Source organism: Anopheles funestus, chromosome 2RL, assembly GCF_943734845.2.
Source record: "Anopheles funestus chromosome 2RL, idAnoFuneDA-416_04, whole genome shotgun sequence".
In the NCBI taxonomy this organism is placed as follows: domain Eukaryota; kingdom Metazoa; phylum Arthropoda; class Insecta; order Diptera; family Culicidae; genus Anopheles; species Anopheles funestus.
In genome coordinates this window covers 54,203,859-54,231,169 of record NC_064598.1, presented here as the reverse complement: position 1 = coordinate 54,231,169, position 27,311 = coordinate 54,203,859, and the positions used below count along the sequence as shown (strand labels likewise).

General features: G+C 42.8%; 10 protein-coding genes across 15 annotated transcripts; 7 read left to right on the top strand and 3 right to left on the bottom strand.

The window, feature by feature from the left end:
- Window positions 1–21: 21 nt before the first annotated feature.
- LOC125763212 (probable dimethyladenosine transferase) lies at window positions 22–1,215 on the top strand. The gene is made up of 2 exons (XM_049426076.1): window positions 22–214; window positions 274–1,215. Exons 1-2 carry the CDS (start codon window positions 157–159, stop codon window positions 1,134–1,136), a joined length of 921 nt encoding a protein of 306 aa, XP_049282033.1. The 5' UTR covers window positions 22–156; the 3' UTR covers window positions 1,137–1,215.
- On the bottom strand, window positions 1,164–3,727 carry LOC125763195 (protein FAM114A2). The gene is made up of 2 exons (XM_049426048.1): window positions 1,483–3,727; window positions 1,164–1,395 (listed from the first exon to the last, which is right to left on the bottom strand). Exons 1-2 carry the CDS (start codon window positions 3,616–3,618, stop codon window positions 1,321–1,323), a joined length of 2,211 nt encoding a protein of 736 aa, XP_049282005.1. The 5' UTR covers window positions 3,619–3,727; the 3' UTR covers window positions 1,164–1,320.
- Window positions 3,728–4,016: 289 nt separating this feature from the next.
- On the top strand, window positions 4,017–5,078 carry LOC125763216 (nucleolar protein 12). Its single transcript, XM_049426080.1, has 2 exons — window positions 4,017–4,189; window positions 4,267–5,078. Exons 1-2 carry the CDS (start codon window positions 4,107–4,109, stop codon window positions 5,018–5,020), a joined length of 837 nt encoding a protein of 278 aa, XP_049282037.1. The 5' UTR covers window positions 4,017–4,106; the 3' UTR covers window positions 5,021–5,078.
- LOC125763219 (40S ribosomal protein S25) lies at window positions 5,068–6,030 on the bottom strand. The gene is made up of 2 exons (XM_049426084.1): window positions 5,908–6,030; window positions 5,068–5,590 (listed from the first exon to the last, which is right to left on the bottom strand). The coding sequence occupies exons 1-2, from the start codon at window positions 5,908–5,910 to the stop codon at window positions 5,234–5,236; spliced, it is 360 nt and encodes a 119-aa protein (XP_049282041.1). The 5' UTR covers window positions 5,911–6,030; the 3' UTR covers window positions 5,068–5,233.
- A 171-nt stretch (window positions 6,031–6,201) lies between these two features.
- On the top strand, window positions 6,202–9,280 carry LOC125763206 (zinc transporter 7). Its single transcript, XM_049426065.1, has 3 exons — window positions 6,202–6,630; window positions 7,093–7,459; window positions 7,538–9,280. Exons 2-3 carry the CDS (start codon window positions 7,279–7,281, stop codon window positions 8,488–8,490), a joined length of 1,134 nt encoding a protein of 377 aa, XP_049282022.1. The 5' UTR covers window positions 6,202–6,630; window positions 7,093–7,278; the 3' UTR covers window positions 8,491–9,280.
- A 1,065-nt stretch (window positions 9,281–10,345) lies between these two features.
- On the top strand, window positions 10,346–11,404 carry LOC125763218 (dynein light chain Tctex-type protein 2B-like). Its single transcript, XM_049426082.1, has 2 exons — window positions 10,346–10,877; window positions 10,944–11,404. Exons 1-2 carry the CDS (start codon window positions 10,739–10,741, stop codon window positions 11,198–11,200), a joined length of 396 nt encoding a protein of 131 aa, XP_049282039.1. The 5' UTR covers window positions 10,346–10,738; the 3' UTR covers window positions 11,201–11,404.
- An 8-nt stretch (window positions 11,405–11,412) lies between these two features.
- On the top strand, window positions 11,413–12,636 carry LOC125763207 (sialic acid synthase). Its single transcript, XM_049426066.1, has 2 exons — window positions 11,413–11,528; window positions 11,612–12,636. The coding sequence occupies exons 1-2, from the start codon at window positions 11,421–11,423 to the stop codon at window positions 12,626–12,628; spliced, it is 1,125 nt and encodes a 374-aa protein (XP_049282023.1). The 5' UTR covers window positions 11,413–11,420; the 3' UTR covers window positions 12,629–12,636.
- A 22-nt stretch (window positions 12,637–12,658) lies between these two features.
- On the bottom strand, window positions 12,659–14,139 carry LOC125763210 (SUMO-activating enzyme subunit 1). The gene is made up of 2 exons (XM_049426074.1): window positions 13,896–14,139; window positions 12,659–13,817 (listed from the first exon to the last, which is right to left on the bottom strand). Exons 1-2 carry the CDS (start codon window positions 13,985–13,987, stop codon window positions 12,911–12,913), a joined length of 999 nt encoding a protein of 332 aa, XP_049282031.1. The 5' UTR covers window positions 13,988–14,139; the 3' UTR covers window positions 12,659–12,910.
- A 282-nt stretch (window positions 14,140–14,421) lies between these two features.
- Window positions 14,422–21,246, top strand: LOC125763209 (leucine-rich repeat-containing protein 58). 6 transcript variants are annotated; one of them, XM_049426070.1, is made up of 6 exons: window positions 14,422–14,602; window positions 17,822–18,516; window positions 19,194–19,410; window positions 20,261–20,450; window positions 20,516–20,609; window positions 20,696–21,246. In XM_049426070.1, the coding sequence occupies exons 2-6, from the start codon at window positions 18,026–18,028 to the stop codon at window positions 20,772–20,774; spliced, it is 1,071 nt and encodes a 356-aa protein (XP_049282027.1). In that variant the 5' UTR covers window positions 14,422–14,602; window positions 17,822–18,025; the 3' UTR covers window positions 20,775–21,246. The 6 variants fall into 6 exon arrangements, with proteins under 6 accessions (XP_049282027.1, XP_049282024.1, XP_049282030.1 ...); XM_049426067.1 differs by having other exon boundaries at window positions 17,819–18,516; XM_049426073.1 differs by lacking the exon at window positions 14,422–14,602 and adding an exon at window positions 16,138–17,113.
- A 1,171-nt stretch (window positions 21,247–22,417) lies between these two features.
- LOC125763199 (facilitated trehalose transporter Tret1-like) lies at window positions 22,418–27,145 on the top strand. The gene is made up of 6 exons (XM_049426055.1): window positions 22,418–22,806; window positions 24,191–24,623; window positions 24,686–25,127; window positions 25,206–25,375; window positions 25,432–25,995; window positions 26,084–27,145. The coding sequence occupies exons 2-6, from the start codon at window positions 24,411–24,413 to the stop codon at window positions 26,342–26,344; spliced, it is 1,650 nt and encodes a 549-aa protein (XP_049282012.1). The 5' UTR covers window positions 22,418–22,806; window positions 24,191–24,410; the 3' UTR covers window positions 26,345–27,145.
- The last annotated feature ends 166 nt before the right edge of the window (window positions 27,146–27,311 follow it).

Below are 27,311 nucleotides of genomic sequence, written 5' to 3'. Positions count from 1 at the left end.
CCGTACCAAATTTGTTTTGATATTTTTGAAATTTGACAGTTGCATTATGCGGATGACAATTTATGATTTTTTTTCTCAATTCGCACATGGCATTTGTTTACAGCACTTCCTCAACAACAACAGATTGTGCAGAGCGGTCTAATTCACGGTAACAAAATGCCGAAAGTACGTGCAGAAAAGAAAACCCGTACGCATCCGGGTGTTGCAAAGCAGGGTAAGTGATTTTATGGCTGATAGTAGCAGCGATCGTTTACATTTGGTGTGTTCCATTAGGTATCGTGTTCAACAAAGATTTCGGTCAACACATTCTCAAGAACCCGCTCGTCATCACCTCTATGTTGGAAAAGGCGGCCCTACGCTCTACGGATGTGGTACTTGAAATTGGTCCCGGTACCGGTAACATGACGGTAAAGATATTGGAAAAGGTGAAGAAAGTAGTGGCATGCGAAATTGACACGCGTCTCGTAGCAGAACTTCAGAAGCGTGTGCAAGGTACCCATCTGCAGCCTAAGTTGCAAATCCTGATTGGCGATGTGCTGAAAACGGACCTACCGTTTTTCGACATATGTGTCGCTAATATGCCATACCAGATTAGTTCGCCGTTCGTGTTCAAACTGCTGCTTCATAGGCCATTTTTCCGCTGCGCCGTATTAATGTTCCAGCGCGAGTTTGCTCAACGACTTGTGGCTAAACCGGGAGATAAGCTGTACTGTCGACTAAGCATTAACACGCAATTGCTCGCCCGTGTCGACATGCTGATGAAGGTGGGAAAGAACAATTTCAAACCCCCGCCAAAGGTTGAATCGAGTGTGGTACGCATAGAGCCACGGAATCCGCCACCACCGATCAACTATACGGAATGGGACGGATTGACACGAATTGCTTTTCTACGCAAAAACAAAACTCTTGCTGCAGCGTTTAAACAAACCACGGTACTGACCACACTTGAAGATAACTACAAACTGCACTGCTCGCTAAAGAACGTTGACGTTCCGATGGATCTCAACGTGAAGGATATGGTGGAAAGCATACTAGAAAAGGTGGACGCTGGTAACAAACGTGCACGGACGATGGATATTGATGACTTCATGGCAGTCTTACAAGCATTTAATGCTGAAGGTTTTCATTTCAGCTAAGCTCGGAAGATACAGCGGAGACGATCATTTATATTTTGTATGTATATTTATCCAATAAAAATCGTTTAGTATAATATAACGACGAGGTGGCTTCGAAGCGATCAATGTAAGGAAATTTAACATCCAGCTTGGTGATGCTTGCAATGCTCGCGGAAGTGTGACTTTAAGGATGGCAACATTGGCTTCAAGCCGCACCCAATTGCAAGATCGGAATGAAAAGGTGAAACGCATTCTGAACGTATGATGTGCTGTTTGAACCCTGAAAAAAGAGGAAAAAAAAACAAAATACACCAACTGTTCATTGCTGGTTTCATGCCACAGGTCTGTTGGCGGATGAAGTAATTACCTCTAAGAATATATTGGTTATAAGCGCACTGTCGTTATCATCCCCGGACTCATCTTTCATTTTCGTTAGCTCCGAGCAGAATCTGGTTGCAACGCCGCTTAGATGCCAGCAGAAAACGGTCGTTAACTGTACCAGCACATCGGCTTCAGTGGCCGTACTGTGATGTTCACTGATAAGTAGAATTTCCGCCAGTTTGTGCATCCGCAACACGCACAGGGCCGTCGTTTGGGCCAACGCACGCATCGCCTTTTCAAACACATCCTGTCCTGTTCGCCCACCGTCTCCGTTATCAATCCAATCTGTGTACTCTGTCCAACTCTTAACGATCTCGACAAAGTCTACTTTAACGTTCGGATCAAGATCAACGATGGTTTCCTTCAGTTTTGCATCCAGCTCATCCGCCGTGTGCAACCCATCCGCATCGTCGTTGTCCGTTTCGGGTAGTTCGCACAGTTCCTTCACCTCGCTCATGGTTTCTTGAAGCTCCTCGAGTGCTTTTCCCGTCAGTGGTGCCATCAGAGATTCCAGCTTCAAAGATGCTTGTTTGGAAAGCATTTCAAGTGCCTCCAGATGCACCAACCCATGATAATCGTCGAACAGTGTTTCAAAGTGAAGCTTTTTCTTATATTGATGCTTCTGGATTTGCTTAAGGTTACGTTCACGTTCTTCCGTTTTTGCCTTTGCCTCCCGAAGAACCTGGCTCAACACCACACCGTCGTTCGGCTGCAAACCGAGTAGCTTTCGCTTGTTCAACAATCCTGGATCGTTCTCTTGTAAAATGGTCATCGTTTTCTTTCCGATTCCCTCGAGTGTATCCAAACCGCCCGTGATAACCTTGCTGCTAATCTGTGTCACGCCCGAAACGAGCTGGTCGAAGCCGAATCGATCTTCCGTTTGCCTTTCAGCCGAAGGTGCATTCTCGTTCGCTTCCGCTTCCTCGCGAACGTATCCCTCCGATTTTAGCTTAGCTTCTGCCTCGGCTTGACGACGGGCCATTTCTTCCGGGTTTGGTACGCCAATACCCGATTCGATCACCTGCGTAATGTTGGTTGTAATCGAGGCAACTGATTTCGATGCGTTCGATAAGAAGGAAACTGCGGTACCGCCCCATGATGGCTTCCAGCTGCCCCACGACTGTCCGGCATCGCCAGCTGTCCTGTTGTCTCCTCCCATCGAGAGTCGATCAAGAACGGACGTTAAAGGGGGATCGTCCTTATGCTTCATAAAATCCTTCAGCTTGTGTTCAACCTCATCGATGTCCACATCTTTGAAGCTAGCTTTCGTTGAATTATCCACCGTCGAAGACTTTTCTATTTTGCTAAGCGGTTGGGTATCGTAATTCGTCTTCTGGTTGTCACCAGTTTTACCCGGTACATTACCACCACCTTCAACGGCAAAATCTCCCCAATCGTCATCAAAGTCATCCCATCCTTCATCTGTTCCAGATTTGCCCTCTTCTTTGCTGCTTTTTTCTTGAACTTTCGCCACGTGTTCTTCTACTTTTGCGTCTGTCTGTTCCAACAGCTGTGGTTTGGCTGGTTTAAGCACAAGCTTTTTGGACTTGTACGAACTATTTCCTTCGGGTGTAGTAATTGGTGGTATTGGCTTATTTTGAACGTCTTTTTCATCGGGCTTCTCATTTTCAGTGCTAGATTGCGCCAACGGTGGCTCTTGTTTGGCGTTTTCTGTCAATGTTTCTTTTGAAGCAACATGTTTTGGAAGCTTAGGATCTGTATCCAAGTTCTCTTTGTCTTTCTTGACCGCCAAGGAACCTGCAGATTGAACCTGCGATGTATCGGTTGCTTCCTCCAAAATCTTCGGCTTAACTAGGCCTTTTTCTTCACTGTTCGCGTTTGAGTCGGTCGAAGTAGGCTTCTGTGGAGTGCAAGTGTTACTTTCTTCATGGGAACATGCTTCATCCACCAGTTGATTATCATTGGCCTCGTTGATAGTTTTGCTTGCAGGCTCCACGTCGATGTTGGCAGATTTTGTCGATGATGCATGCTGTGGCCTTGTTTTTTTTGACGATACATCCGACGGTTTTGTGCTTTGCAGCACCTCTTCCAGCTCGTCCGGTTCAATCTCTTCAAAATCTTCATCTGCACTTGCAAATTCTTCACTGTCGGAATCACCCATCGCTAATTAGTAAAATGCTACGAGTACAAACGATTATTATTACGACGAATTTGCTGGTGAATAAAAACAGAAAGAATGACACGCAGTGACGTTTTTCAACACAACAAAAAAAACGTTGGTCGAAAATTGGTAAACAGCTGGCATGATTTGTCGATGAAACTGAGCCAATCGAAATTGAAAGAAACAAACAAAGAAGAAACAAGTTTTATCACTGAAATGATACGAAGGAATCCATTGATATATAAAGATATTTAAATTTTAATCGTTTTGTATTATTATGATATTTTCTGAGTAAAAATAACTTCATCTTTACTTTCAGTACTTTGCTGATTTCGAACATCGATCCAACCCTGAATGTCACGATGTTCATCGATTTGTTGTCATCGACAAACGAAGCATGCATGAGCCATTTGTTTATATATTTCCAACCTGCAACGGCGACAGATTGAAACTCGTGCTAAAAGTGTTCTTAAAAACTACTCCTCAAAATGAAGCGTAAATCCGATAGTGGTAATAAAAAACCGTTTCAGCGGAAAACGACAGAACTGGTATTTGATCCACAAAAGCGGATGTAAGTAGCAAACGTTCACAATCGAATCGTGGCTTATACCCAAGCAAGAATGTTACTGATTGCATGCTCTATTTTAGCGAGTTTCTGACTGGTTTTCACAAACGTAAGCAGCATCGCCGGAAGGTTGCTCAAGGAGAAATGCAACGAAAAGTTAAAGAGGAAACGAAAAGGATACGTGCAGAGGCGAAAGACAAAATGCGTAACCTTTATCACTCGTACAAGCCAATACCGGAACTGACGGAAGAGGATAAAGCGGATCATCAGGAAGATGAGTACGATACGGAAAATGTTACAGTAAAGGTAGTGGAGTTGTCCACCCGTGATCTGGCAAAGAAAAACAATTGGATCGGTGAAAATCATGGTGCAGTGAAGGAAGACGAAGAATCCGAACCTGACGAGGCAACTGATGATGATGAAATGGAAGAACAAGAGCTTGGTGTTATTCCTGGCATGGAGCTGGAAGGAGAGAAAAAGGTTAAACGAAAGCATAGTAAGTTAGCCGAAGAGGATTTGTCGAACGATGAACGCACGGAAAAAGACAGCCAAACTGAACCAGAAAAAACGAAACCGAAGAAGGGACCCGTTCTCAACCTGGATGGCATCCGTTCAAAGAAAGAGTTGAACCATAAGCTTAAACGCTACGCAATGAAATCTATGAAGAAAAGCCAGGCTTTCCGACAGAAGGCGCGTGAGCATAAGCAAAAACAGCTTAAAAATTCCCGACGTATTCGGCATTTCAAGGAAAAACATTTGAAGCAGAAAAGGGGCTTCAAGAAACAGAACGCGGGCACCGCTGGCAGAGAAACAAGGCGAAAACGAAACGTCGATTGAATGAGGCAGAGAACGCATAAAAACATACAGATAATAAATGTACACTGTTGTTCACTTAGTTTACAAGAAGTATATTTCTTCCATTCCGAGGCGTTTAATGATGGATACACGTAAAGGGCTCGATTCTGTATGTTTCCACAGAATCCGTTCCCCTCGTTGGCTCTAGATGGATGAGCACATTGCACTCACAAAACAAACAACGGAAGCATCATATTACGCCACTGGATCGTCTCCCTTTGTGGTGCGGGTATAGATGACCTGAGCATGATGAGACACGACCTGCTTGATCAATCCCTTCTGGCAGAGCTCACGTAGACCGCGCTTCGCGAGCGATCCACGAATCTTCAGCCTTTCCGATACGACCGACGGGGTAATCAGCTTGTAGGCAGGCACCTCCTTGTACAGCTTCTCATATGTGGCCTTGTCGAAAAGGACCTGGTTGTTTAGCTTGTCACGGACCTTTCCCTTCGACCACTTCTTCTTCTTGGCCTTTCCGCCGGATCCTCCCTCCTTCTTCTTTTGGGTTTTTTGCGGCTGTTTCGCCGATCCCTTGGTATCCTTCTTCGGAGGCTAAAATCGAAACCAAAACAAGGCATTAGTGTGCAGCAGTACCATCAGCATCCAAGTGATATGGCGCATTGCGTTGTGGACGGTCTAACGATAGGCGATACACATAGTAATGTTTATACACAGCGACCCACTAGGCACTAAACACCTGCACTACACTGCTTTCCCTCTGATTTGCCGGTTTATCGGAGAAGTTTGGCACCCAACATTCAATGGTATCGCTCCACTTTCACCTTGATACACGGTTGAGTCCACAACGCAAAGCATTTCACGCAATAAGAGCAATATTTTTCGCAAAAACTTTGCCCAATTCAACCTACCATTCTGAAGTATGGACTCGAAAAGAAAGAGAACGTCGGCGGTAGTTGATAGAAAGAAGGAAGTACAAGAACGCGTAAATTGTAAAAACGCGAACTTTGGCTGTCAAATGGAAAATGTCAGAATATCTGCGTTTATTTTTCAAATTTATTCAATATAAGTTAATTAAAACGAAGGAAAAAGGTTTTCTAATAATGATATTAACTGAAAACAACAAAATTATCTACAGTTTTAGAAAGTAGAGTTACAAAATATTGATAAAAGAGGGAAATAACCAAATGTGCGTTTTTGCAAAACGCTCAAATCCGAGCTCCAATCTCAGCGTTCGTTATCGAAGCGTTCGCAATCTAAAATAATAGTAAATTAAATGGAAGATAATCACAAGTCGTGTGATGCGTTCGATATTTTTGTGCGGATCATCATTATGGAAACAAATGGTTAGAAACGATACATGCTGAAACAGTTGAAGAAGGATTTTGTCGCTATCGCCGCAAAGTGTGTACATCCCCAAACACAGCTGTCATATCAGCTCGGGTGTCGTGTCAACACCGTGTACAAAAAAAAATTCTACACCGCTCGGAGTGCAATTACGGGTGCTCGACCTACCGACAAACTGAGTCCAAAAAGTGAAACAAATTTAAAAAATGTCTTTCGAACGATGCTGATCTTTGCAGCACACTTCAACCGTGTCCAATACGGATCGAAAAGCTTATCTGCAACATAGGGTATGTAGTTGTTCGTGCTCGACACTATTTTCTGTGTCACGATCGGTGTTTGCTTCCGCAATGTTCCTGCTGTCGTGTTATATGCCCATCGAGTTTTTTAAAATGAGAACAAAAACAAGGGCAGAGTGGTAACCTATTCTGTCCCATTTCTAACGGCACCTTGTTTTGCTTCATATCGAAACAAGGAAGCTTCCGAAATGGGCCCTTTTTTAGTCAATTGTGTATACGTAAGCAAAACAAGGTGTAAGCTATCCGGTCGGTGAAATGGCATTGTTTACAATCTTGGCCAGGGTCGGGATAATACGTGATGTGTCACACCTACTGAATGGCCCAATGGAAAGAAGCACAGTGAATAATTATGTTTGGTTTTTTTATACTCAAATATATGATGGGGCTATCAAATATATGATTCCGTCCATCAGTTCGTTATCGTTAACGATCGTTATTGTTTTATCATTACAGCATAGAATTCCCCCTGCCGATAGATCGCTGCAGTAGGTACCGTGCACCACTCCTCGTGCGAACTACATCGAGTTGATTTCGACCAATTCATTCCTTTCCCCGATTGCCTACGCGCTGCGTCAGTACCTAAAGGTTTTCCTAAGGTTTTCCTTATCAGCGTTGTGTACGAAAAAAAACGTCTTCACGATGCTGCCATTAACGCATAAGGATTCACGTGGATTTGGCTATCGGATACGTGAAAAGTTCAACAGTCTGAGCCGGCTCATTCTGTCGGATCGCAATTCGCGAAATTTGTTTTTCTTCCTACTGCTTAATCTAAGTTTTGCCTTTGTTGAGCTAATGTACGGCATATGGACGAACAGTTTAGGTAAGTATCTGTTTCTCCGTAACGTGTCACTGATTTGTCGCACAGAATTATGCTAACAGTTTTAATGTCTGCTTTAAGGTTTGATCTCGGATTCGTTCCACATGTTCTTCGACTGTACCGGATTGTTGGCCGGATTGGCTGCGTCCGTTATAACAAAGTGGCGGGCGAATGAAAAATATTCGTACGGATACGTTCGTGCGGAAGTGCTTGCTGGCTTTGTAAACAGTCTCTTTCTACTGTTTATCGCATTCTTCATCATGTCGGAGGCAGTGGAACGTGCCATCGAACCGCCGGAAGTGAAACACGAACGATTGTTCGTCGTTTCGGTGCTCGGGTTGCTGGTGAATCTGGTCGGTATCTATGCATTCCAACACGGTGGCCATGGACATTCGCATGGAGGTGGCGGTGGTCATGGCCATTCACACGGAGGTGGTGGCGGAAGTCACGGACATTCCCACGGCGGAGGAATAAATCATCACAGCCACGATACTCATCATCTACTGTCGAACCATAACGATCACCATGGGCATTCGCATGGTGCAGGCGATCATCATCATAGCCATGGTAGTGGTGAGATTATTTCGACCAACTCTCAGATTATGCGAGGAGTCTTCCTGCACATCCTGGCCGATACGCTCGGTTCGGTAGGTGTTATTATATCGGCTGTGTTGATGCAGGTGTTTGGCTGGATGCGAGCCGATCCCATTTGCAGCATGTTCATTGCGCTAACGATCGGGCTCAGTACGCTGTCGTTGATCAAGGAATCGGTCATGGTGCTGATGCAGCGTCAACCGGTAGCACTGGATCGATTACTGCCGTCCTGCTATCAGAAGGTGACCGGTCTGGCTGGTGTGTACAGCGTACAGGAGCCACATTTTTGGACCCTCTGCACCGACGTGTACGTAGGTGTCATCAAGCTGGAGGTATCGAAAAACGTTGATCCCAAGTACGTGGTACAGCACACGCGCATGATCTTCGAAGCGATAGGCGTGCGGCAGATGAACATTCAGCTAGACTATACTGCAATGTGATAAACCCGCGTAGTTGGAGCTGTGAAATGGGGCTGAGATACACGTTCCGATCAATTGTCGTGCATGTTGTTGTTTCAGGTTGTTTTCTTGACCCAAAACCAACACCACTAATCTGCTGTGGTAACACTGTTTTCTACCTCTATGCTACTCCCTACCGGCTAGAGATTTTCACGTTTTCGTATCAGTTTTATTTCATAGGCACCACCTAGTGGGAGAAGTATTGCTTACAAACATTTCAGACGTACGAATTAGAATAGAACCTAAGTTTTGTTTTATGAAGCACACCTTACCTACTTACTGTTTTTTTTCCGTTAGGCATTGTTTAGTCCTCTTTTGGGCGATACAGTCTGTGCTCATGGTTCATAGGATTACATTTAAATAAGCCAAATCAAATAAGAGTGGCTCGGTTCTTTCCTAACAGTCAACGATTCGTGTGCGTGAATCTTTGAACGTAGACGAATTAAGTATAAAATGTTAAACATATGGTATCATACCCGTTCTGCGCTATAGAAGCGCAAGCTCCCCATGCAGGAAGAACTGAAGTGCTGTAAGGGCATACAATGTAGTAAGATTTATTTCCAAGGGATCGTGAATGCATCGTTCATGTTGTAATAGGATATTCGTAATTAAGGGGACATATTTGCAAGAAAAGAACAACCACAAGAACAGTTGCTGAATCAACAAACAAATGGAAAGGGTAAAGCACGATGCAATGCATTTGATTTTACAATGCCTACGTATTTGTAGGTTGGATGAATGCTGGAAGAAAAATACAATTCTGTTAACGATACGATGCGTACCTAATTTTTATTTTTTTGCAAAAATGTTTTTATTTTAATTTGAAATCCAGTTGGAACCCAGCGGTCAAATTCTTCGTTAAGCGGGCTTCTTAGTGGCTTCTTAAGGACATTAAGAAGCCACTAAGAAGCCGCTTAACGTAGTACTTTTTTGCGCATGTGTTAGTGTGTAGTGCCGCGTAGGTATGGGTGAGTTATTGGCTATGCATAGTGGAAAGTTGTCATCAATTAAAAAGGACATAAAATGAAATGTTTTTTTTTATTATTATAATTTTATTCACAAATTTCTCGCTTACACTTCACTTGCTGGAAAAAGCGGGCAAATGCGTTGGTCTGTAAACAGAAAATAGTTGAAATTAGCAGTTATTTCAATAAGTTTTCTGTAATATTTCGAAGTACTTACTTATGTGGTGTAAAATTTTGTCCTCTCTGCATGGTACTTTGTACACTTTGTTTGCGTGGTTTTCTGCGGTCCGTGGCAATAAATTGTTTCGGATGTACCTGCAATTGTAAAAGCGTAATGTAAATTGCATGTAATTGATATAATTCGTTGTATTAAACGCCTTACCAGACTCTCAGCATCCATGAAACAGTTTCAGCACCACTTTGTTCCGGAGGCACGCTGGTCAAGGATCCTCCCAATTTCCAAGTGATTTTTCACTCCATATCCCTAACTTAACTATCCAGTCACTTGAAAAACGCGTGCTCATTTGATTCGAAGCCATTTTTACCCTTTTATAGCCATTTTATCTCCCTGTTCTATGCAATAAACTAACCAAACCTTGCACTTTGAAAGCAACACAAAATATGACGGCCGAAGAATGACGGTGCTGTCGAAATGGTTTTCTACACACACAAAGATATTCCATGAGCTCGGTGTGTAAATACACAACGCGGAGCACGTCGAACTTCGGCAAAGTGTGAGAAGAGCGAGACAAGAACATGCTTGACGAACGAAAAAACAGAGATAGCTTGTGTTGACACGCAAAAGTATAGGCCAACGAGGGTTGGAAGGGGATGAAACGAGGTGAAACGCATGAAAGCTTGACCGCTGGGAATAATTCAAATTTTGTTCGATTTGTCATCCAGGTGACTGTGTAAGGGTTAAACTGATAATTGTCGTTTTACATACAGAAATGTTAATGGTGGGGATTTTTTTTCCTACCAAGTCAATTAATAATTATTATAATGTTATCACAACAAGACGTGTGAAAAATTGTTATCAGAAACCATAGGGATATAATAGCACAAAATACTTTCTAGCGTTAACACATTCTGAACGTATGTAAAGCGTAAATTGAGAGCTACCTGTATGCATAACAGCCGGCAATAAACAACAATTTCGTCGCTTAGGAAACCAAAACAAATCCGCAGGCTACCATTTTTCCACTAGGTCGTGCTAGTTTTCATTTGTGCAATTCATTGGTGCGTCTTCAGAAGAGGCTGTGAAGATGCCGTTCAACGAAACACAAGCGGGAAATGTTCCCCCGTCACCCGCGGGCTATCAGATGCGTCCAGAGCTGAGTGAAACATTTAAATCGGAGAAGATACGCGAAATTATCAACAACGTCCTGACGGACACATTAACTGGTAGGATCGATAAGCTCAGCCACACCAAGGAAGACTTAACATCTGCTTTTCTATGTACTGTTGTAGGTCAAACATATTCGGCAGCAGATGCATCGCGCTGGACGAAATCGATGGCAGACGAGATAAGCCTACAAGTTAAGGATCTGGAAATGCACCATTACAAGCATGTAGTGCAGGTGTGGATTGGGCAGCAGTTGGGTGCTGGTTGCAAATGTGTAGCCCGATGTCGTTGGGATACGGAGTGCGATAACTATGCGACAGCCGAATTTAAGAACTCAACCATGTTTTGTGTAGTGACAGTTTACGGGCTCTATCTGTACTGATGGAAGGAACCAACTGTGATGCTGGAGCATAAGCAGAAGAAAGAAAGGATGGAGGAACATGTACATATGTGTCATACACCCCTCTCATTCCAACTACATCGGATGAAGTCTGCGGAGATTGAAGCGATATTGCAACTAAAGTAGGCGACGTGTTTTGTATATAAATTGTTGTTGTGTTCGATTAGTTTAAGGTACCTACGCAGGTCAATTTTCGAAGGCCATGGCATTGTGGAATAATGAACTAAGCAAAACGTTCATAGTTGCCGAAATTGGCCAGAACCATCAAGGGTCTCTGTGTACAGCAAAGCAAATGATTAAAGCTGCAAAGGTAGAACATTTTTTAGTTTAGTAACTGTTTAATTCCGAATAAATGAATTAATAATTTACAAAGTCGTATTCACATTATTTTAGGAATGCGGAGCAGATTGTGTAAAATTTCAGCGATCGAATTTGACGGAAAAGTTTACTGCCAGTGCCCTGGCACGCCCATACGCCGGACCCAATTCTTGGGGCAATACTTATGGAGAGCACAAAGCATGGCTTGAATTTTCAATTGCACAGTATCGCGAACTGCAACGTTTTGCCCGCGAAAACGATATTACATTTACTGCATCAGCAATGGATGCAGCCTCCTTTCGGGAGCTCGAAGAGCAATTAAATGTTCCCTTCATTAAAATCGGTTCTGGTGATGCAGATAACGTACCACTGCTTCGTTACGCTGCCAATCGAACCGTTCCTCTGATAATTTCCACTGGGATGCAAGATTGGAGCCACATTTGCACTATTTACGGCATGTTCCGTCACCGCAAAGACGTAGGATTGCTTCATTGTGTATCTTCCTATCCGACACCGGCTGAAGATACGATGTTGCAAATGATTCCTTTGTTTCGGAGTCACTTTCCCGCGCTAACCGTTGGATATTCTGGGCACGAGTTGGGCATACAGCTTTCCGTAGCAAGCGTAGGTTTGGGTGCACGTATAGTCGAGCGACATTTTACGCTTGATAAATCGTGGAAAGGAACCGACCATCAAGCATCGTTAAATCCGGTCGAATTTGCACGCATGGTACGTTGCATTAGAGCGTTGGAAACAAAGATATCGACGGGGACAGAGTCTTTGATCGAACAATTACGAAGCATTCTAGATGTAAAGGAATTTAATGAACGTGAGTTACATGTAGCTCTTAAGCAAGTTGACGTACAGGACAGAAAGCTGTTAGACAGTGAACGACCATGTAGCGATAAGTTGGGTAAATCGCTAATATACGCTAACAATGTGTCTGCCGGAACTATTCTTACTGAGTCAGATATTGGGATAAAAGTAAGCGAACCAAAAGGTTTATCTCCACGGTTGTACGATGCTGTTGTTGGAAGGATGGTAAAATATGACGCTTGCAAGGACAATCCCATTTTGGAGCAACATTTTTGAAGATTCCATGAAGGACGTTAAACAAATGTATTGGAAAGAACGTCATGTTTATGACGGTACGATGGAGATTTATTGAGAAGTAACACATGTATGAATATGTTATATTGAAAAAAAATACATTCAAGTCGATTGGACTGATATTGTCTCGTGCAAAATGATTTCCCGTTCTTGTTTGTATATTAGTGCAACGCAATCACATCACATGAGGATGCATTGTAACGTACGATTAGGTGTGAACCCAGTGATAGAAGGCTAGATTATAAAGTAAATTCCCTGTAAGTCTTACATCTCCGCACCGATAAGATCTACAAATCCACAGCAACTGTCCGGATTGAACAGAAACACATTGCGGTGCGGTCTTTCCTTCTGCGAGACAACCTTGATGATTTCATGAGCGACAACACCTCCCACAATAGCGGCCACGGGTGAAATCTGTGCAAACACGTGATCGAAGGATTGATCAGAAATTATTTCCGGGGCAAGCGTATCGCGCAGTTGAAGCAGCTTCGTTAGGTCCTCCACACGCTTAGCATAGGCCGGATCACGCTGTTCCTGGTCACGGAATTTTTGCAACACTCGTTGTATGGGAAGCGCCGGTCCGTTTCTTTGCAGTCGCCGTGCATACGATGCATCCCGAAAATCGAAATCCACTAGACACTGATAGGGTGGAAATTCCAACGTACACTTCACCGTACTGCTAACGGATTCAGATTTGGGTTTCTCGTGTGGTTTCGATACCACCACATACTTTGTGACATCTTCCGCGAACTCGTGCTTTTGCAAATCAGCGAAACAGAATCCATACATGCCCCAAACGTCCGTGGCGAAAAATTTCACATTTGCCTCACGGCACACGGTGTTTACGCGTAAATGCTGTGCGGTAGACGCACCGATAAGACAAACCACATCGAACTCCTTGAAATATGCGTCTTCCTTCGTGTCGAGCGCTGCGGTGTCTACCTTTAATTCGACCATCGGGTTTAAGTTCTGAGCACGGGCAAGTGATGCTTCGGCACGATTGGTTCCGAGAGACGATTGCGGAGCGAGAAATTGAGAGCAATAGTCTTCTTCCGTAACTTTCCGGTCGTCCAGCAGTGTGACGGATTTAACTCCGGCCAAAATGATGTTCTTGGCTATTTCTGCACCTAAGCCATTTATGCAGGAAATAAGAATGCGAGCGGAACGGAGGCTGTCAGGAGAGAGAAAGAAAGAATACAATAATTGAATGTAGGACTAGAGAATTGAAAAATGCACGAGAAATACATACCGCTTCTGAGAATCCAATCCCCACAGACGGATCTGGCGATCGTACAGTTCTGCCTCATGTTCGGTCAATTCGGCACCGTTTGATTGAACCATTTTGATCGAATGTTTAGTTTAGTACAAACAGCACAAAATAATCAGTTTTTACGAGAAAATGACGCGAATCCCGAAGAAAATGGTTTGGCGGCGTCTGAATTCCGGTTTCGGCAATGTCAAATTGTACATCTTTTCCGTGCCATAATAAATTTGACAATTGTGCAGATTCTGTTGTTCCAAACAAAGTTTAGACGTTTAGGATCGAACCATCGTAGTAGTATTTTATTGTCAAAAATTTCCCCACAGTTTGTGGGAAAAAGATGTAAAATGAATGGAAAACTCAACGTGATCCAATCATCAAGCAGTACCACATTTCTTGAAATTCTCTGCTATTTGTACAAGAGTGTTTGCGTGATACTGAAAAAAGCGCCAAGAATTTGCCATAATTGCTGGTTGGGTCCACACGGATTGACAGGTGATGTTGTTGTTTTGGTCATGTGTCAGATGACGAGGGATGCAGAAGGGGTCGAAAGATTATTCTCGCATCTCGTTGCAAAGCGGCACAATAATCCGAGCTAATAAGATGCTGGTGCGCATCTACGTTGCTCTATTGTTCTAATCGTTTACGTTTCGCTCCTCTTCGATCGCGTGTGGCGTTGAAAAAGCACAAGAAAGGTAATACTAACCGGTGTTGTTGGTCTGAGTGGTATACGTCGAACTCGATCTCTTGACTTTGTGCTGATGCGTAGTAGGCCCTTGGCTCGGTCGTGAAGGTTGTGTTTTGTTTTTGGTTACAAAATTTGAACATTGCAGATACGGTTTGTTGGTTTTGGTGTTTGTTTTTCGTGATTGAAAATGTATACTCGCTACGAGTTGTGGGTAACGTTATACAGAAAGTTTCTGAACCACCTGAAAGAATATTGCAGTTGCAGTACACATAGTTTGGCTCCATCGTTAGATAACCGTTGTGTGATTCGGGGAATGCATAGTGGCACCGATGGCTGGCACATGTATCGGAACGCGCTGTTGCTAGAGTACCGAAAACATCGCCAGCGTCTAGCGAAACGGGAACAGCTTGAACTGGCCCGCGAAATGATCGCCGCACGCGAAATTGCTCAACACTGCCGCAGCAATAATCGTACGTACAGTGAACTGCGAGAGTTAGAAGCACTGGACAACGGAAAACCATTGTCGTTCGTACAGAGAATATTTCTCGAAAATCGTTTTATTTTTGAGGCCATTGCGAAGCATATACGTACCGCCGAACTGCTCACCGATGTACGCGTTAATCCATCACTCGAACAGTTAAACGTCGGAAAATGCAATTTGCAACCGGAAACCCTGCGCCGTCTGACCGAGTACGTGCTGGAGAGTGAGTACTGTGGATTGGTGCACATTTACACGGATGCTTCCAAATCTCCGGATGGTCAGTGTGGCATCGGTGTGTACGATGAAACGAACGAGGTGCGGATAGCCGTTCAGCTGAAGCTTGATACTAGCATCATGACGGCGGAAACTCTTGCGATCAAGGTAGCCATGCAACATATTGCCGAACGTAGAATACATCGAGCGGTATTGCTAACCGACAGCCAAGCAGCGTGCACGTTTTTGAAGAAGAATCGAAACTCCCGGTATCGTAACGCGGTGGCAAACGAGATCCTAGAGTTGGCGCGCACCTTTCAAGTTGCGATCCAGTGGATACCGGGGCACGTAGAAGTAAGCGGAAACCAGATAGCGGATGACCTATCACGGGCAGCACTTGCCAATGGTACGGAACGCTTAGAAAACGACATTTTCATTCACGACGCCATCAGCTACTTCGAGGAACGGCAAGCATCGAAAATTAACAAATGGTACCAGGAGTACATTCGCCTGAAGGGAAAATCGCTGAAGCAACTGTGTGGAGAAGATGACGATTCAGCACATTCGTATTATGCGCTGTAAACATGATCTCGTTCAGTGTAGGCGTAGAAGGAACTGCGTATTTATTTATTTATAAAACATTAAGAAACATAGTTTAACTGTGTGTTTGGAAGTTGTACTGACCGCTAGTGAACTGCAGCAACGCTTAGTATTGAACATTCCGCGATAAAGTTTTACGACATTTACGCAAATGTCCAGCATATTGAACCAATCTGAGGTGAGAGATCGCGTAGTAGTTTTGATATCAATTTGCTAGTTTCATCACCTGTTATTGGTTTGATTGTTTACAAAATTTCTTACTACACATTAGCATTCACATTCTGTTTGCCTTATTTGCACACTCTGTCAGTATTTTTTTTATTCCATTTTCTTTACTATTACACCTATTCGTTTATGCCATTCTTCAATGCTATGAAAAGCATACAAACAATTTAATAACGCACGTTCAATATAAAATGGGATGGAAACCATTTGGCCATTGTCCAGTCCTTGGTCGCGTTTCTGAATGATCATTAATTTATTCCGATTAAGACAATTGATGTCAGACAATTCTATGTGCCGGCTGAAAGGCGAAGATTTTCGATTTCATTTCAGTCACTTCAAACGTTGCTTTCGATGGACGAATGATATACTTTTTGCTCACCAAATTCTCAGTTCCTGCGATCTGGGTGCTGGTGTGTTGGTGTACGTCGCTGTTAATTTTGCTACCAGCGATTATCAATCTTTTTTCTTCTTTTCCATCGAAGGGTAGGTAAAGGGAATGGCGTGATAAGCGGAAGAAGTAACCAATCTCCCGCAATGGAGCTAACATGCCTCAACGTCTGTAAAATGCGTATGTGCGCGTAGTTTAGTGTGGCAAGCTAATATAATACATTTGCACAATGGTGCTATCAGTTGGAAGTCGTCCGAACTGTTAGACGGTCGTGGATTCGGTATGCCGTTTTGCAACGTCCTCCTCCTGTGATAATAAACCTGCTGGAGGTTGCTTCTTTTTTTTGTCGTAACGTTGCTGGAGAGTTTCATCTCGTCTGGCACACGACAGTCCATTCTGTCGCGGGCTACCGAATGTCCATAGAGCAGTGTGCCATTCAGCCAACCAGCATCAAGAAAGGGCAACGGGCAACTTGCGCTGGCTGATAACAGACACGACGGCCACCACGCACACCAGCGAAAGAGATTGTTCCTACACACACTGTACCGGGTTGATTTCTATGCGCAAAAGATTCGAACAAGTGTCCTCTTGAAGCAACGAAAAAAAAGAAGGTAATAGCAAATGCATGATGCGGTATTGGTGGTGGACTGATTTTCTCATGTTTATCATCGCAAAATCTATCTACCCGCCGTGCACCGTCATGTGCCACCTGCGTCCAGCCTTCCCGGCCTTGAAAAGAGATGGAACCAAACCAGTACCGTATATAAAACGAGCTATTCTTCGATCCAAACGAAGCCATTGATTTAGTCCCTCGGCGGTAACATTACCGGACGACGCGGCGATCTGTTGTTGTTGCCGTTGGGTTGTTATCGCGCAAACACTTTACGTTGTTGCGCGAAGTGAATCGCATGCGTGCGAGCACATTCGTTCGTTTTGTGTTGTAGTCGCAACGAGACGCATTCCCTGAGGGGCAAAAGATTGGCAGTAAGTTAGTGAAAAAAAGCAAGTGAAACCTACCTAAAATTTTCTTCATCGAATTAAGCGTACGTTTGCTAGTATTGGTTTGTTTGTTTTTTTTGTCTCTTAGTGCTATTATTTCTTAGTTGATCTTTCACCCCGCCATATGTTGTGTAGCCGCGAGAATGTGTGACTGTGTAATTTTTATTTATCGGTTGTTCTATTTTCATCTTGGGTTTTAGCATTTTGGTCTGATCTGTTTGTGTCTACTAGTGAGTGGTGTTTGTGCTAGTACGGTGTGCTTCCGCTTATATGACCGGCGTATTTATATGTTCTACGTCTTTGAAACTCTCTTGCAGCAGTACACAACCAGGACCAGGCAGTTCATCGGTTTCCTGGGTTATCTTTCGATGTCTCGATCGATCGGCAGAACGCAGGGTACGTGTTCCAGAGCGTAGCGACAGGTGGTTCAGTGCGGGACGTTGGTGCACGGTTGCTGATAGATAATACCGAAGACATTTGCTTCGTGGTACGTTTTCGTCTCTAAAACAACGCTACACCACAAAATGGATGTCGTCTACACTTCGGACAGCTGCGATAGCGACTCGCGCGAGCAGAAAACGGTCGATCTGGGCCATTCGAACAAGCGGCATCTCGATGACGATCTGTTGCGCGTTTCCAAGTCGAAGAAGCTGGCCGAAGATATCGAAACAGTGCTGCTCAATCACAACAAGCTGATAAGAGTGCCGCTGTCGCTCGCCGACTTTACTAATTTGAAGGTGCTGGATCTAAGCAACAATCGCCTGGAGGAACTCCCCGAGGTGATCACGCAATGCCAGCTAACGACGCTGATCGTGAAGAACAATCTGCTGACGGATAAGTCGCTGCCAAAATCATTGCTAGCGGCTGCCGGAAGCGGTCTCAAGGAGCTGAATTTAAGCGGCAACCGATTCGGGCACTTTCCCGAACAAGTGATTGAGCTGCGTTCTCTTAAATATCTTTACCTAGGCGGCAATCAGATCACCAACGTTTCAAAGGACATATGGAAGCTGCAAAAGTAAGTTGCATTACAGATATATTAGAATACGTTTCGATGGGCATTCGACGTAGGTAGTTTGTCAGCAGATTCTTCGTTCTAGACCTACTCAATAATCTTCTCATTTCGAAAAAAAACAGCTGAGATGGCTGTTTGAGTTGCGTCCCATCAAGATAACGCATTTCCAAAGGCCAGTTGCGTTTCGCACAACATTAGAAACAGTTGCGAAGCAGTCACAATTCGTTTATCTTGCACTAAATGCTTGGAAGATAGCAATTATTCCAATGCTACATGATAGTGCCATTATCTTGAGCGCAATTGAATGGTTTTTATAGAACTTTTTATTGTTGATTATTCGGTGTTCGTGTGCGTGCGACAATCGTCCGAATCAATGTTATTTGCATAATGATTTATGAATCTGTCTAAACAATTAATACTTACAAATGCAAAAAATAATTGTTCAATTAATTTAAATACCATTTAATGATTAATGGAAAACTGTAGCTGAAATTGTAACTTAAAAAGCTCGCTTGTTTTTTAATATCGTTTGTGAATGAAAATTCGACACGATTCATTGTTTAGCGTTGATAAATGAGGTATTATTTAATCATTTGCTTTATTGGAATATTAAACATAACAAATTTATAATAATATTATCTGTTGCTTTGCTTATAAGTCTTGTTTTCTCTTTTTTACAGCTTGCAGCTGCTTTCGCTCGGTGGGAACCTTATTTCCGAGATCCCGGAGACCGTCGGTCTGCTCAACCATCTGCACGCCCTCGTCCTCTGTGATAATCTGTTGGAGATGCTACCCGCATCCATTGCGCGACTGGTCAATCTGAAGTCGTTACTATTGCACAAAAATCGTTTAAGACATTTGCCGCGGGAGATTATAACGTTGCGAAACCTAACTGAGGTACGTTATTGTTGCAGTACGTATGGCGTCTTGACCTCATTACCGTTTCTTGAGTGATAGTTAGCAAATCGGTTGGTAAATCCGATAAAGCACATTCTAGCTGTATCCTCTTTTCCTTAATGATGCGGTTTTATTTTAAAAAAAGAAAAAGATTATACATGATGTAAGTCTATTGTCACACAACGCCCACTTCAGATTGTTGTACTTGCAAGTCTAAGAAGGGCTTAAGTATGACATTACTATTGCTGTTTCTTTACGATTATGAGATTACAATTTTTATTGTTGCAAGAAATGCAGTTTTGGAAGGATTCGTAATGATCATTTTATTTATGGTGACGCTGATTAGAGAGTAGAATTATATTGAAGTTACTTTCAGATTTCAGTGAGTTCGCACTGGCATTCTGTAAATTATTTAAAGACTACCGTAATGTCATTTACTTCGCCCAAAGCGATGATTGGAATAGTGAGGAAAACACAATGTAAAGTAATTAAATTGCTCTTGTGAATTCTACGTCATCGCTTGTACAATTTAGCCTGTTTGATCTTGATTAATAGTGTGAGGGGTGATATTAAGGGAAGCGCTCTCGTTGACAAAGAGCAACACGACTGATAACACTGATCGTCGATGATGCAGTTACGATTAGCTAGCGTAGTTCGCACTTTACCATGACATGCACTTTCAATAGGAGCAAAACATATGAAACCATTCCTTTGCAGGAAAGGTGACACTGAAAGGCTATCACGACACGTTCACGTGGAGAAATCAGTGAATCGAAGTGGGCAACAACAAAAAAAAAACTCTCGCTTCTTGTTCGACTTTAACAATGTTTACCTTCTGTTGCATCCATAGCTGAGTCTGCGCGATAATCCGTTGGTCGTGCGCTTCGTTAAGGATATGACATTGAATCCACCAAGCTTGTTGGAACTCGCCGGACGTGCTGTGAAAACCTGTGCCATTCGTTATGGAGCGGAAGATTTACCGCGTACTTTGATCGAATACCTCCAAACGGCGAACTGCTGCGTCAACCCAAACTGCAAAGGTGAGGATGCAGAGGAAGAATGCGTGTAAAGTATATGTTGTATTGTAAGTTTTGTATATTTGTAGGCGTGTTTTTCGACAATCGGGTAGAACATATCAAGTTCGTCGACTTCTGTGGCAAATACCGTATTCCTTTGTTGCAGTATTTATGCTCCTCAAAGTAAGTAATTTATTGCATTCGCTAACAAACTGATATTGAAATGATTGGAAACATAAAATAACGTTTTTCATTGTGTTTCTCTACAGATGCGTTGCGGACACAAGCTCGTCGGATCCGGGCAGCGAGCCGAGCAGTAGCATGATGCGTAAAGTTTTACTCGGTTAGCTGGAGGTTATGTTTCAATGTCGAAGGTACAAATTGTTAGAGCTTATAGCCAAATAGCGCCATACACGGGTGGACAATCATAGTACGACTAACTATATTCTGCAGCTATGTTTCACATCCCTGCATTGCAAAAAAAAAACAAAAAAAAAACAGAACAAGTTGATTGTTGTCCAATACTATAGTGCTACTGCAGTTACAACTAGCTGCAACTGCTTGTTGAAAATCCACTTTGTGGTAAAATTGAGATCGAATTTAGAGGAGGCACGGTGTAGAATGTGGTGGCAAACAGCAGTAGATGCGGCAGAAAATCAGCATTCTTAGCATCATTTTCATATCGTAAAGCAGACGACCGCGACACCTCTTGGAAAGATAATGTGATTTGCTCCAAGAGCAGCTAGACGGAATGCACTAATATTTACAATATACGCATGAAAAAAAAAATGGTTGATTCGAAAAGAAACACGAAGAAGAATTGCTTATGAATAGAATTGTTAACATCGATATCACAACAGTTAATTAAGCCAGTGGTTTCATCTAGCCAGATTGTGTTTAATGTGAGTAATAATAGAAATAATTCAATTGAAAGGGGATAAAATAAGTGTTTTTTTTGCAAAAAGGTGCGTGAAATGATTTCTGGTTACGTGATGTTCTCTCTGTGATCATCTGTTCAATGGCTGATCATTCGATGACAGATAGGTGCCTGTGAGATAAGATAAAATTGTCGTTGAATCTCACGTTTATCTCGTTATTGATTGGCAAAAGGTTGTACTACATGTCACAAAGTGCATAATGCTATTCAATTCATAATGACGCGGGAAAATGCTACCGCTTTTGTATTTGAAGCTAAACCTTTTGCCGGAATAACAAATTTCAGTTATCATTCATCAATCGCATTTTCCCCCCAAAAAAAAACTAAGCGTGAGGAAATAATGATCACATTGAATTTTTTTTTCGATTTTTTATATTTGAATATTTGATTGTTAATGGTCTGATAATGATAATTCCAATTCCATGTTAAAGGGCCTTTTTTTATTTTCGAGTAGTTTTAATTAATTTTTCAAACCACTCTCTCCTGACCCCCACCCCTTCTGTCCCGAGGGTAATCCTGTAAGGAGGGGGAGGGGGTCATCTTGAAGGGGCTGATATTTAGTGAATGTATGAATCCTTATTGGACTAGTCTGAGCTAAGCATCCATACGCGGTGGAATGATGAAATATTTCAGTGCACAGCACAGGGTGTGTCAAAATCGGCGAGAGAAAAAGAGTGAATTTGAAGTACAAAAAGATATAATTTTATGTGGTGAATATTATTATGATATGCGTTCATTTATTTTGAACACAACAAGCGAATAGCAAAATAAATATTCGCATTTTGTTTTCGGTTGTAAATGCAATCGTTTTTAAATGTATGGAAATGCGTATAAATGGGATTATTCACGCACAGTGGTATGCGACAAAGTTAGGAAATTTATTCAATCATTTTTTTTTCAATTTTAGTGTAGTGCTTAGTTGAAACAAATTGTGCAGATAGCAGTGAAAATATATACATAGTTGCTTATAGTTTGTGGCACGTAAACAATACAAACAAAATCTTTATAAGCTAGTTCGGCACACATACTGCATGCTCTCGCGATAGCAGCCTCGAGTAATGCACTGCGTACGCTCAATATAACGCAATGCCCCGTCGCGTGCTGTCAATCTTCGCGGTTCGTCGTCGCTCCGTGTTTACGTTCTAGTTTTCTGCTCCTACGTAGGGGGTGTCGTTTTTCGCTGATGCACCACCAAAACGGGAACCGGGCGCAACTCGTGCAGTGTGTTGTGGACAAGTTCAACTTGGTTGATTCAATATAGTTTGCTGCCGGTGTTCGAAGTGTTTGCTATATCTTGAGCACCAACAGCGGTATAAGAGGGTAACGGATGCCGATGGAGACGCATGATGGATGGATGATGAACCATGCGTTGTGATAGTGTACAGCTGCTTAGATAGGCATCTTTTACGTTGCGTTTTAGGACGGCTCTTCGTTCCGAGTCAGGTGAGGCAGATCAAATCTTCTTTTGCTGGCGATAGTCTATCATTAATTTCTATCTTATATCAGTTGTCTCTGTTTGATGTATGTGAAGTAATGCAACGTGTCGTTGAGCTGGTAGTAATTATTCGTACGAGTGTAGTGTGTGCTGCAATTGCACTATTGCGTAGTCCTATGAACCATCCAACTAAACGAATTCGAAAGTTTGTTGACCTCGCGCAAGACTATTCCGAACGTCTTTTTGTGGCATCGATAGTAGTAGTGAGGTGAATAACAAGAGTAGTGTGGTTTCTTATGGTGGTTTACCGCGTGGGCGTAAAAGTCGTACAACAATAAATGTTCTACTTTTTACGCATCCTCCGAATGGTCTTTGTCCTTGGTTGCTATGTAACTCCATGCTTCTTTGCTTACTCTACAGTTGCTTTGTCAAACTTCACCAAAAGCGCTCACTTGCTCTCTCACTCTCCAACGCTCTGAACGTGCTCTCTCATTGTTCGTACATTTGGAATCAGCTGTTCACGAACTAAAACAGTACAAACCCGCAGCTGGTTTTCTTGGATGTGCGTAGCCTTCGAACAAAACAGAAATGAAAACACTGTCGTTTGTTTACGTTTCACTTTCATCGCTGTTCCGTCAGCAGCGCGCGCTTCCGTATATTTGAGTGTAATGTGTGCGTGTGTCTAGTTTATGTTGAAGGAATTTATAAACAAACTCTGTACAATGTAGCTTTACGGAGTGGACATTCATTCTAAATAAAGTTTAGAAAACATTGTGCGAGGTGAATAGTACGACAATAGTTATTATTATCAAAATCATTCGCAAAGCACGTGCTCAATCCGGTACTACTTTGCTGGTCCGATTAGCTTTGCGGCTTGTGCGGAAAAGATAGGTCAGAAGATTACTGGTTAAATAATTAAACATAGGAAGAAATGCAAAAGTTGCAGCTTAGTTGAGCGTTATTAATTTCATTGTGACTGGTAATAGCACCCCCTCCCCCAGTTAATAGAGAATTAATGTTTGAGGTCAAATCAATGAAGCAAAACCCATTGAGAATAGCTTTGAAATCAGCTGTTTGTGTATAGCTCTTTGTTCCATGTTCTTATACATCTAATCTATAAATGAAAATGGTTTACGTTTAGTGAATTTAATCGAAAATATTTTCTTGAAAGGTATCTATCACCTTGGAGTGTCAGCTTTATTAATGATTCGCGTGAATCATGATAGTTACATTACAATAAGACTGAATGTGTTTTTCTGTGCCATTTCTGTCCTCTTATCTTTCTCTCAACTGACAGCTTTCGTTGATCCTTTAATAGAAGCAACAGCAGTCATAAAAACTTATTAGCCAGACAAAACAATTCCAGTTCTAACACGGTACTTCTCTTTCCAGTGGTTGGCGCTGAGCAAACAACAAAACGCCCACACAGCTGGCCTTATCTCCATGAAACAAGAGCAAGTTATTTATCTTCTGATTACCGCCGTGCCGCTGAAGCATTGCATATCGCTCGAAATACTCAACAGCGTAACATCATCCCGGCTGACAGTTTGCGAGCAACTGTCTCAATGAGACGCTGAAAGCACATCCATTCAGAGCTTGACGGGTCTGTAAAATGGCTCCGACCGAGAACGGAACTGGTGGTGTCGAGAAATCGATCGGCATACCCGAAATTGTCCACGGTATCGAGGATGAGGAACGCAAGAATCATCACGATCTAGAAGCACAACCGCTTTCGAGTGATCTGGTAAGCGGGAAGTTAACAGCGGGATCTACCCTACCGAACAAACCCTTGACCACTGTTGGCTGGAAGGATGCATATCAGCAGGTACTTGAGTTGGTTTAACCTCATGGAAATCCGTGGTAACTAGTTTGTTCTCTCCTTTGCAGGTGCTCGCCACGTGTTTGGTGAATTTGATCGTCGTCCAGGCGGGTATTAATATGACTTACTCAGCCATTCTTCTGCCACAGCTTTCCGAACCAGACAGTCCTATACTGATCGGGCGTAATGAAGCATCCTGGATAGCATCGGTGGTAACAATTGCCCTGCCGCTAGGTTCGCTTGTCGTTGGTCAGCTGATGGATCAGTTTGGGCGCAAGAAGGTATCGCTCGCAACATGCGTTCCGTTTGCGCTCGGTTGGATCTTGATTGCCGGAGCATCGAACGTCGGTATGATATACGTTGCTCGCATCATCTTGGGAACGTCTGGAGGACTCACAACCGTAGCACTGGTGTACGTCAGTGAAATTTCACACGTATCCTTGCGTCCGATGCTGCTGTGTGCAAATAGTGTGTTTGTTTCATTCGGTATTCTGCTGACCTGTGTTTTAGGTAAGGCATGTTTATTATTTTTGTTTTTTTTTAATAGTTTAGGACAAGAACTTATTTGCTTTTATTGTTAATATCCAGCCGTATTCTTCGATTGGCGAGCGATCGCTTATATATTTGCTGGCTTCTCAGTTGTAACGTTTTTGCTGATTTTGTTAATTCCCGAGTCTCCACACTGGCTAGTGACATTCACAAAAAAGGATCCCGCAAAGGCTCGGATCGTTCTTTACTGGTTATACCGTAATAAGAAGGTGAGATAACTTAAGCTAACATTATTGGCAACGCCTAATATTTGTTTGCCTTTCAGCTTGCCGAGGAACAATTCCAACAAATCGCTGCAAATACTACTCCAACCCGGCAGCCTCACGCAGCGATCGGAAAAGCGAATAGTGCCATCAACAGACTGTCATTAAAAGTGTTTCTTCAGCCTCGAGTTTACCGGCCAATGACCATCTTGCTGCTAGTGTTCCTATTCCAACAAGTTTCCGGAGCGTACGTACTCATCTTCTACGCACTGAATGTATTCCAGCAGATCAACGAAGCAACGCTGGAAGGTGAACAACAGGGAGCCACGTTCAATCAGTATACGGCTCTGGTAGTGTTAGGCTTGATACGCTTCGTCATGTCCATCATAACGTCTGGCTGCTCGAGGAAGTACGGTCGTCGTCCATTGCTCTGCATCTCGGGACTGGCCATGGGTGTGTGCATGACAATAGGAGGATTATATCTCGATCTGTTGCACAACCGTCTGGGAAATGCAGCGGTAGGCAGCTACGTCTTGCTGGCATGCGTTCTTGGATATGTATGCTTCAGTGCTCTCGGTTATCTAGTGCTGCCCTGGACGATGATTGGAGAACTGCTGCCTACAGATGTATGTAGTGATTAAGTAATTAAGACACCTTCCGTATGATTTATTGATCGTTTGCTATTTGGTTTGCGTGGGTTTTTTTCCATTCCAGGTTAAAGGAAAGCTTGGAGGATTGACCGTTTCCGTGGCGTACGTGCTGATGTTCGGCGTGGTCAAGATCTTTCCTTATCTGCTAGAGCAGGTTGCCATTCGCGGGATTTTCTACCTTTACGCCGTCACGTGTTTTGCTGGAGTTGCCTACATTTATTGTTACGTACCGGAAACGTTTGGCAAGAGCTTTGCGGAGATCGAACAATACTTTAATGACAAACACCACCGACGAAGAGAAGCTGCACAAACATGTGCCACTTAGATAATAGAATTCGGTACGGTTTAGTGATAAGCCTGTGTGGAGTGTGTACGTAATCTGTGCGCGTTGAATGATTTTGTATTAAGCTAGGGTTGTATGAGCTTGCACGTATTGAAGTAGCGGTGCAATATGTACAACAAAACACATATTGGTGATTGTGAGATAGGGTAATGTAGCGTCGCAGACTGTGTAGGTGACGATGGCACAAATAATATTAGTCTTCCAAGTAACTTACCCAATACTATACAGAACATAAGTACCTTGAGCCAAAGCTAAAAATACGCAACAGTAAAATAGCAAGATTTGAAAAAGAAAGACATACAATGAACATGAAACGTAGTGGCAAATGGTTTATTTTAAGCTGGAAAAAGAAGACATTAAGGCAAAAAAATGAACCAGTAGATGCGGTTTTTTATATGTACCACAATGTATAAAAGAGCGACGCTTTTTTATCTACACATATACACAGTGATGTTAGTAGAAATATAAAAAGAAAATGTTATACCGTCACAGTACTGTTTTATGCCGCGTCTTTTGATGTGGGTTAAACGAGAGACGGTTGTATTTAACTAGCAAGACAAATTCATTTCATGCTATCTTATCAGTGTGCCGGTCCGCTAGATTAAGCGGAACAACTAGATCAAACAATCAATGTTGCAAAAATGTTGCCTATTGAGATAAACGTTTATTGTGCAATGGGTATATTATAGGAGATTATTTGCTCTGGACTCCATCCATTGACAAAAGGATGACAAGCGCTGTATATTTTTTTTGCGAAAGGAAAATAAAACAGCTAGAAAAATATCCATGGTACAACTTGTAGCTCATTGTGATAATTTGTTTTAGCATTTTACCATAGAAGCGTAAGCAGCAATAATAATGAGAACAAAGTTAGGTTCTGCTAACGCAGCTTCACTGCACGATTCATTATCGTTCCTAACTGGTTTGCCCCCCGTGAGACAAGAGGCAT

Excerpts from the sequence above, each read along its gene's own strand:
- LOC125763209 (XM_049426070.1), top strand. The coding sequence starts at position 18,026 with ATGGATGTCGTCTACACTTCGGACAGCTGCGATAGCGACTCGCGCGAG. Across the intron at positions 19,411-20,260 it reads CGTTGCGAAACCTAACTGAG|CTGAGTCTGCGCGATAATCC; the intron begins GTACGTTATTGT and ends TTGCATCCATAG. Across the intron at positions 20,451-20,515 it reads CGTCAACCCAAACTGCAAAG|GCGTGTTTTTCGACAATCGG; the intron begins GTGAGGATGCAG and ends GTATATTTGTAG.
- LOC125763207 (XM_049426066.1), top strand. The coding sequence starts at position 11,421 with ATGGCATTGTGGAATAATGAACTAAGCAAAACGTTCATAGTTGCCGAA. Across the intron at positions 11,529-11,611 it reads AAATGATTAAAGCTGCAAAG|GAATGCGGAGCAGATTGTGT; the intron begins GTAGAACATTTT and ends ACATTATTTTAG.
- LOC125763216 (XM_049426080.1), top strand. The coding sequence starts at position 4,107 with ATGAAGCGTAAATCCGATAGTGGTAATAAAAAACCGTTTCAGCGGAAA. Across the intron at positions 4,190-4,266 it reads TTTGATCCACAAAAGCGGAT|CGAGTTTCTGACTGGTTTTC; the intron begins GTAAGTAGCAAA and ends GCTCTATTTTAG.
- LOC125763206 (XM_049426065.1), top strand. The coding sequence starts at position 7,279 with ATGCTGCCATTAACGCATAAGGATTCACGTGGATTTGGCTATCGGATA. Across the intron at positions 7,460-7,537 it reads CATATGGACGAACAGTTTAG|GTTTGATCTCGGATTCGTTC; the intron begins GTAAGTATCTGT and ends GTCTGCTTTAAG.
- LOC125763218 (XM_049426082.1), top strand. The coding sequence starts at position 10,739 with ATGCCGTTCAACGAAACACAAGCGGGAAATGTTCCCCCGTCACCCGCG. Across the intron at positions 10,878-10,943 it reads CCTGACGGACACATTAACTG|GTCAAACATATTCGGCAGCA; the intron begins GTAGGATCGATA and ends GTACTGTTGTAG.
- LOC125763210 (XM_049426074.1), bottom strand. The coding sequence starts at position 13,987 with ATGGTTCAATCAAACGGTGCCGAATTGACCGAACATGAGGCAGAACTG. Across the intron at positions 13,818-13,895 it reads GGATTGGATTCTCAGAAGCG|CCTCCGTTCCGCTCGCATTC; the intron begins GTATGTATTTCT and ends CTCTCCTGACAG.
- LOC125763195 (XM_049426048.1), bottom strand. The coding sequence starts at position 3,618 with ATGGGTGATTCCGACAGTGAAGAATTTGCAAGTGCAGATGAAGATTTT. Across the intron at positions 1,396-1,482 it reads TAACCAATATATTCTTAGAG|GGTTCAAACAGCACATCATA; the intron begins GTAATTACTTCA and ends CTCTTTTTTCAG.
- LOC125763212 (XM_049426076.1), top strand. The coding sequence starts at position 157 with ATGCCGAAAGTACGTGCAGAAAAGAAAACCCGTACGCATCCGGGTGTT. Across the intron at positions 215-273 it reads TCCGGGTGTTGCAAAGCAGG|GTATCGTGTTCAACAAAGAT; the intron begins GTAAGTGATTTT and ends GTGTTCCATTAG.
- LOC125763199 (XM_049426055.1), top strand. The coding sequence starts at position 24,411 with ATGGCTCCGACCGAGAACGGAACTGGTGGTGTCGAGAAATCGATCGGC. Across the intron at positions 25,128-25,205 it reads TCTGCTGACCTGTGTTTTAG|CCGTATTCTTCGATTGGCGA; the intron begins GTAAGGCATGTT and ends GTTAATATCCAG. Across the intron at positions 25,376-25,431 it reads GGTTATACCGTAATAAGAAG|CTTGCCGAGGAACAATTCCA; the intron begins GTGAGATAACTT and ends TTTGCCTTTCAG.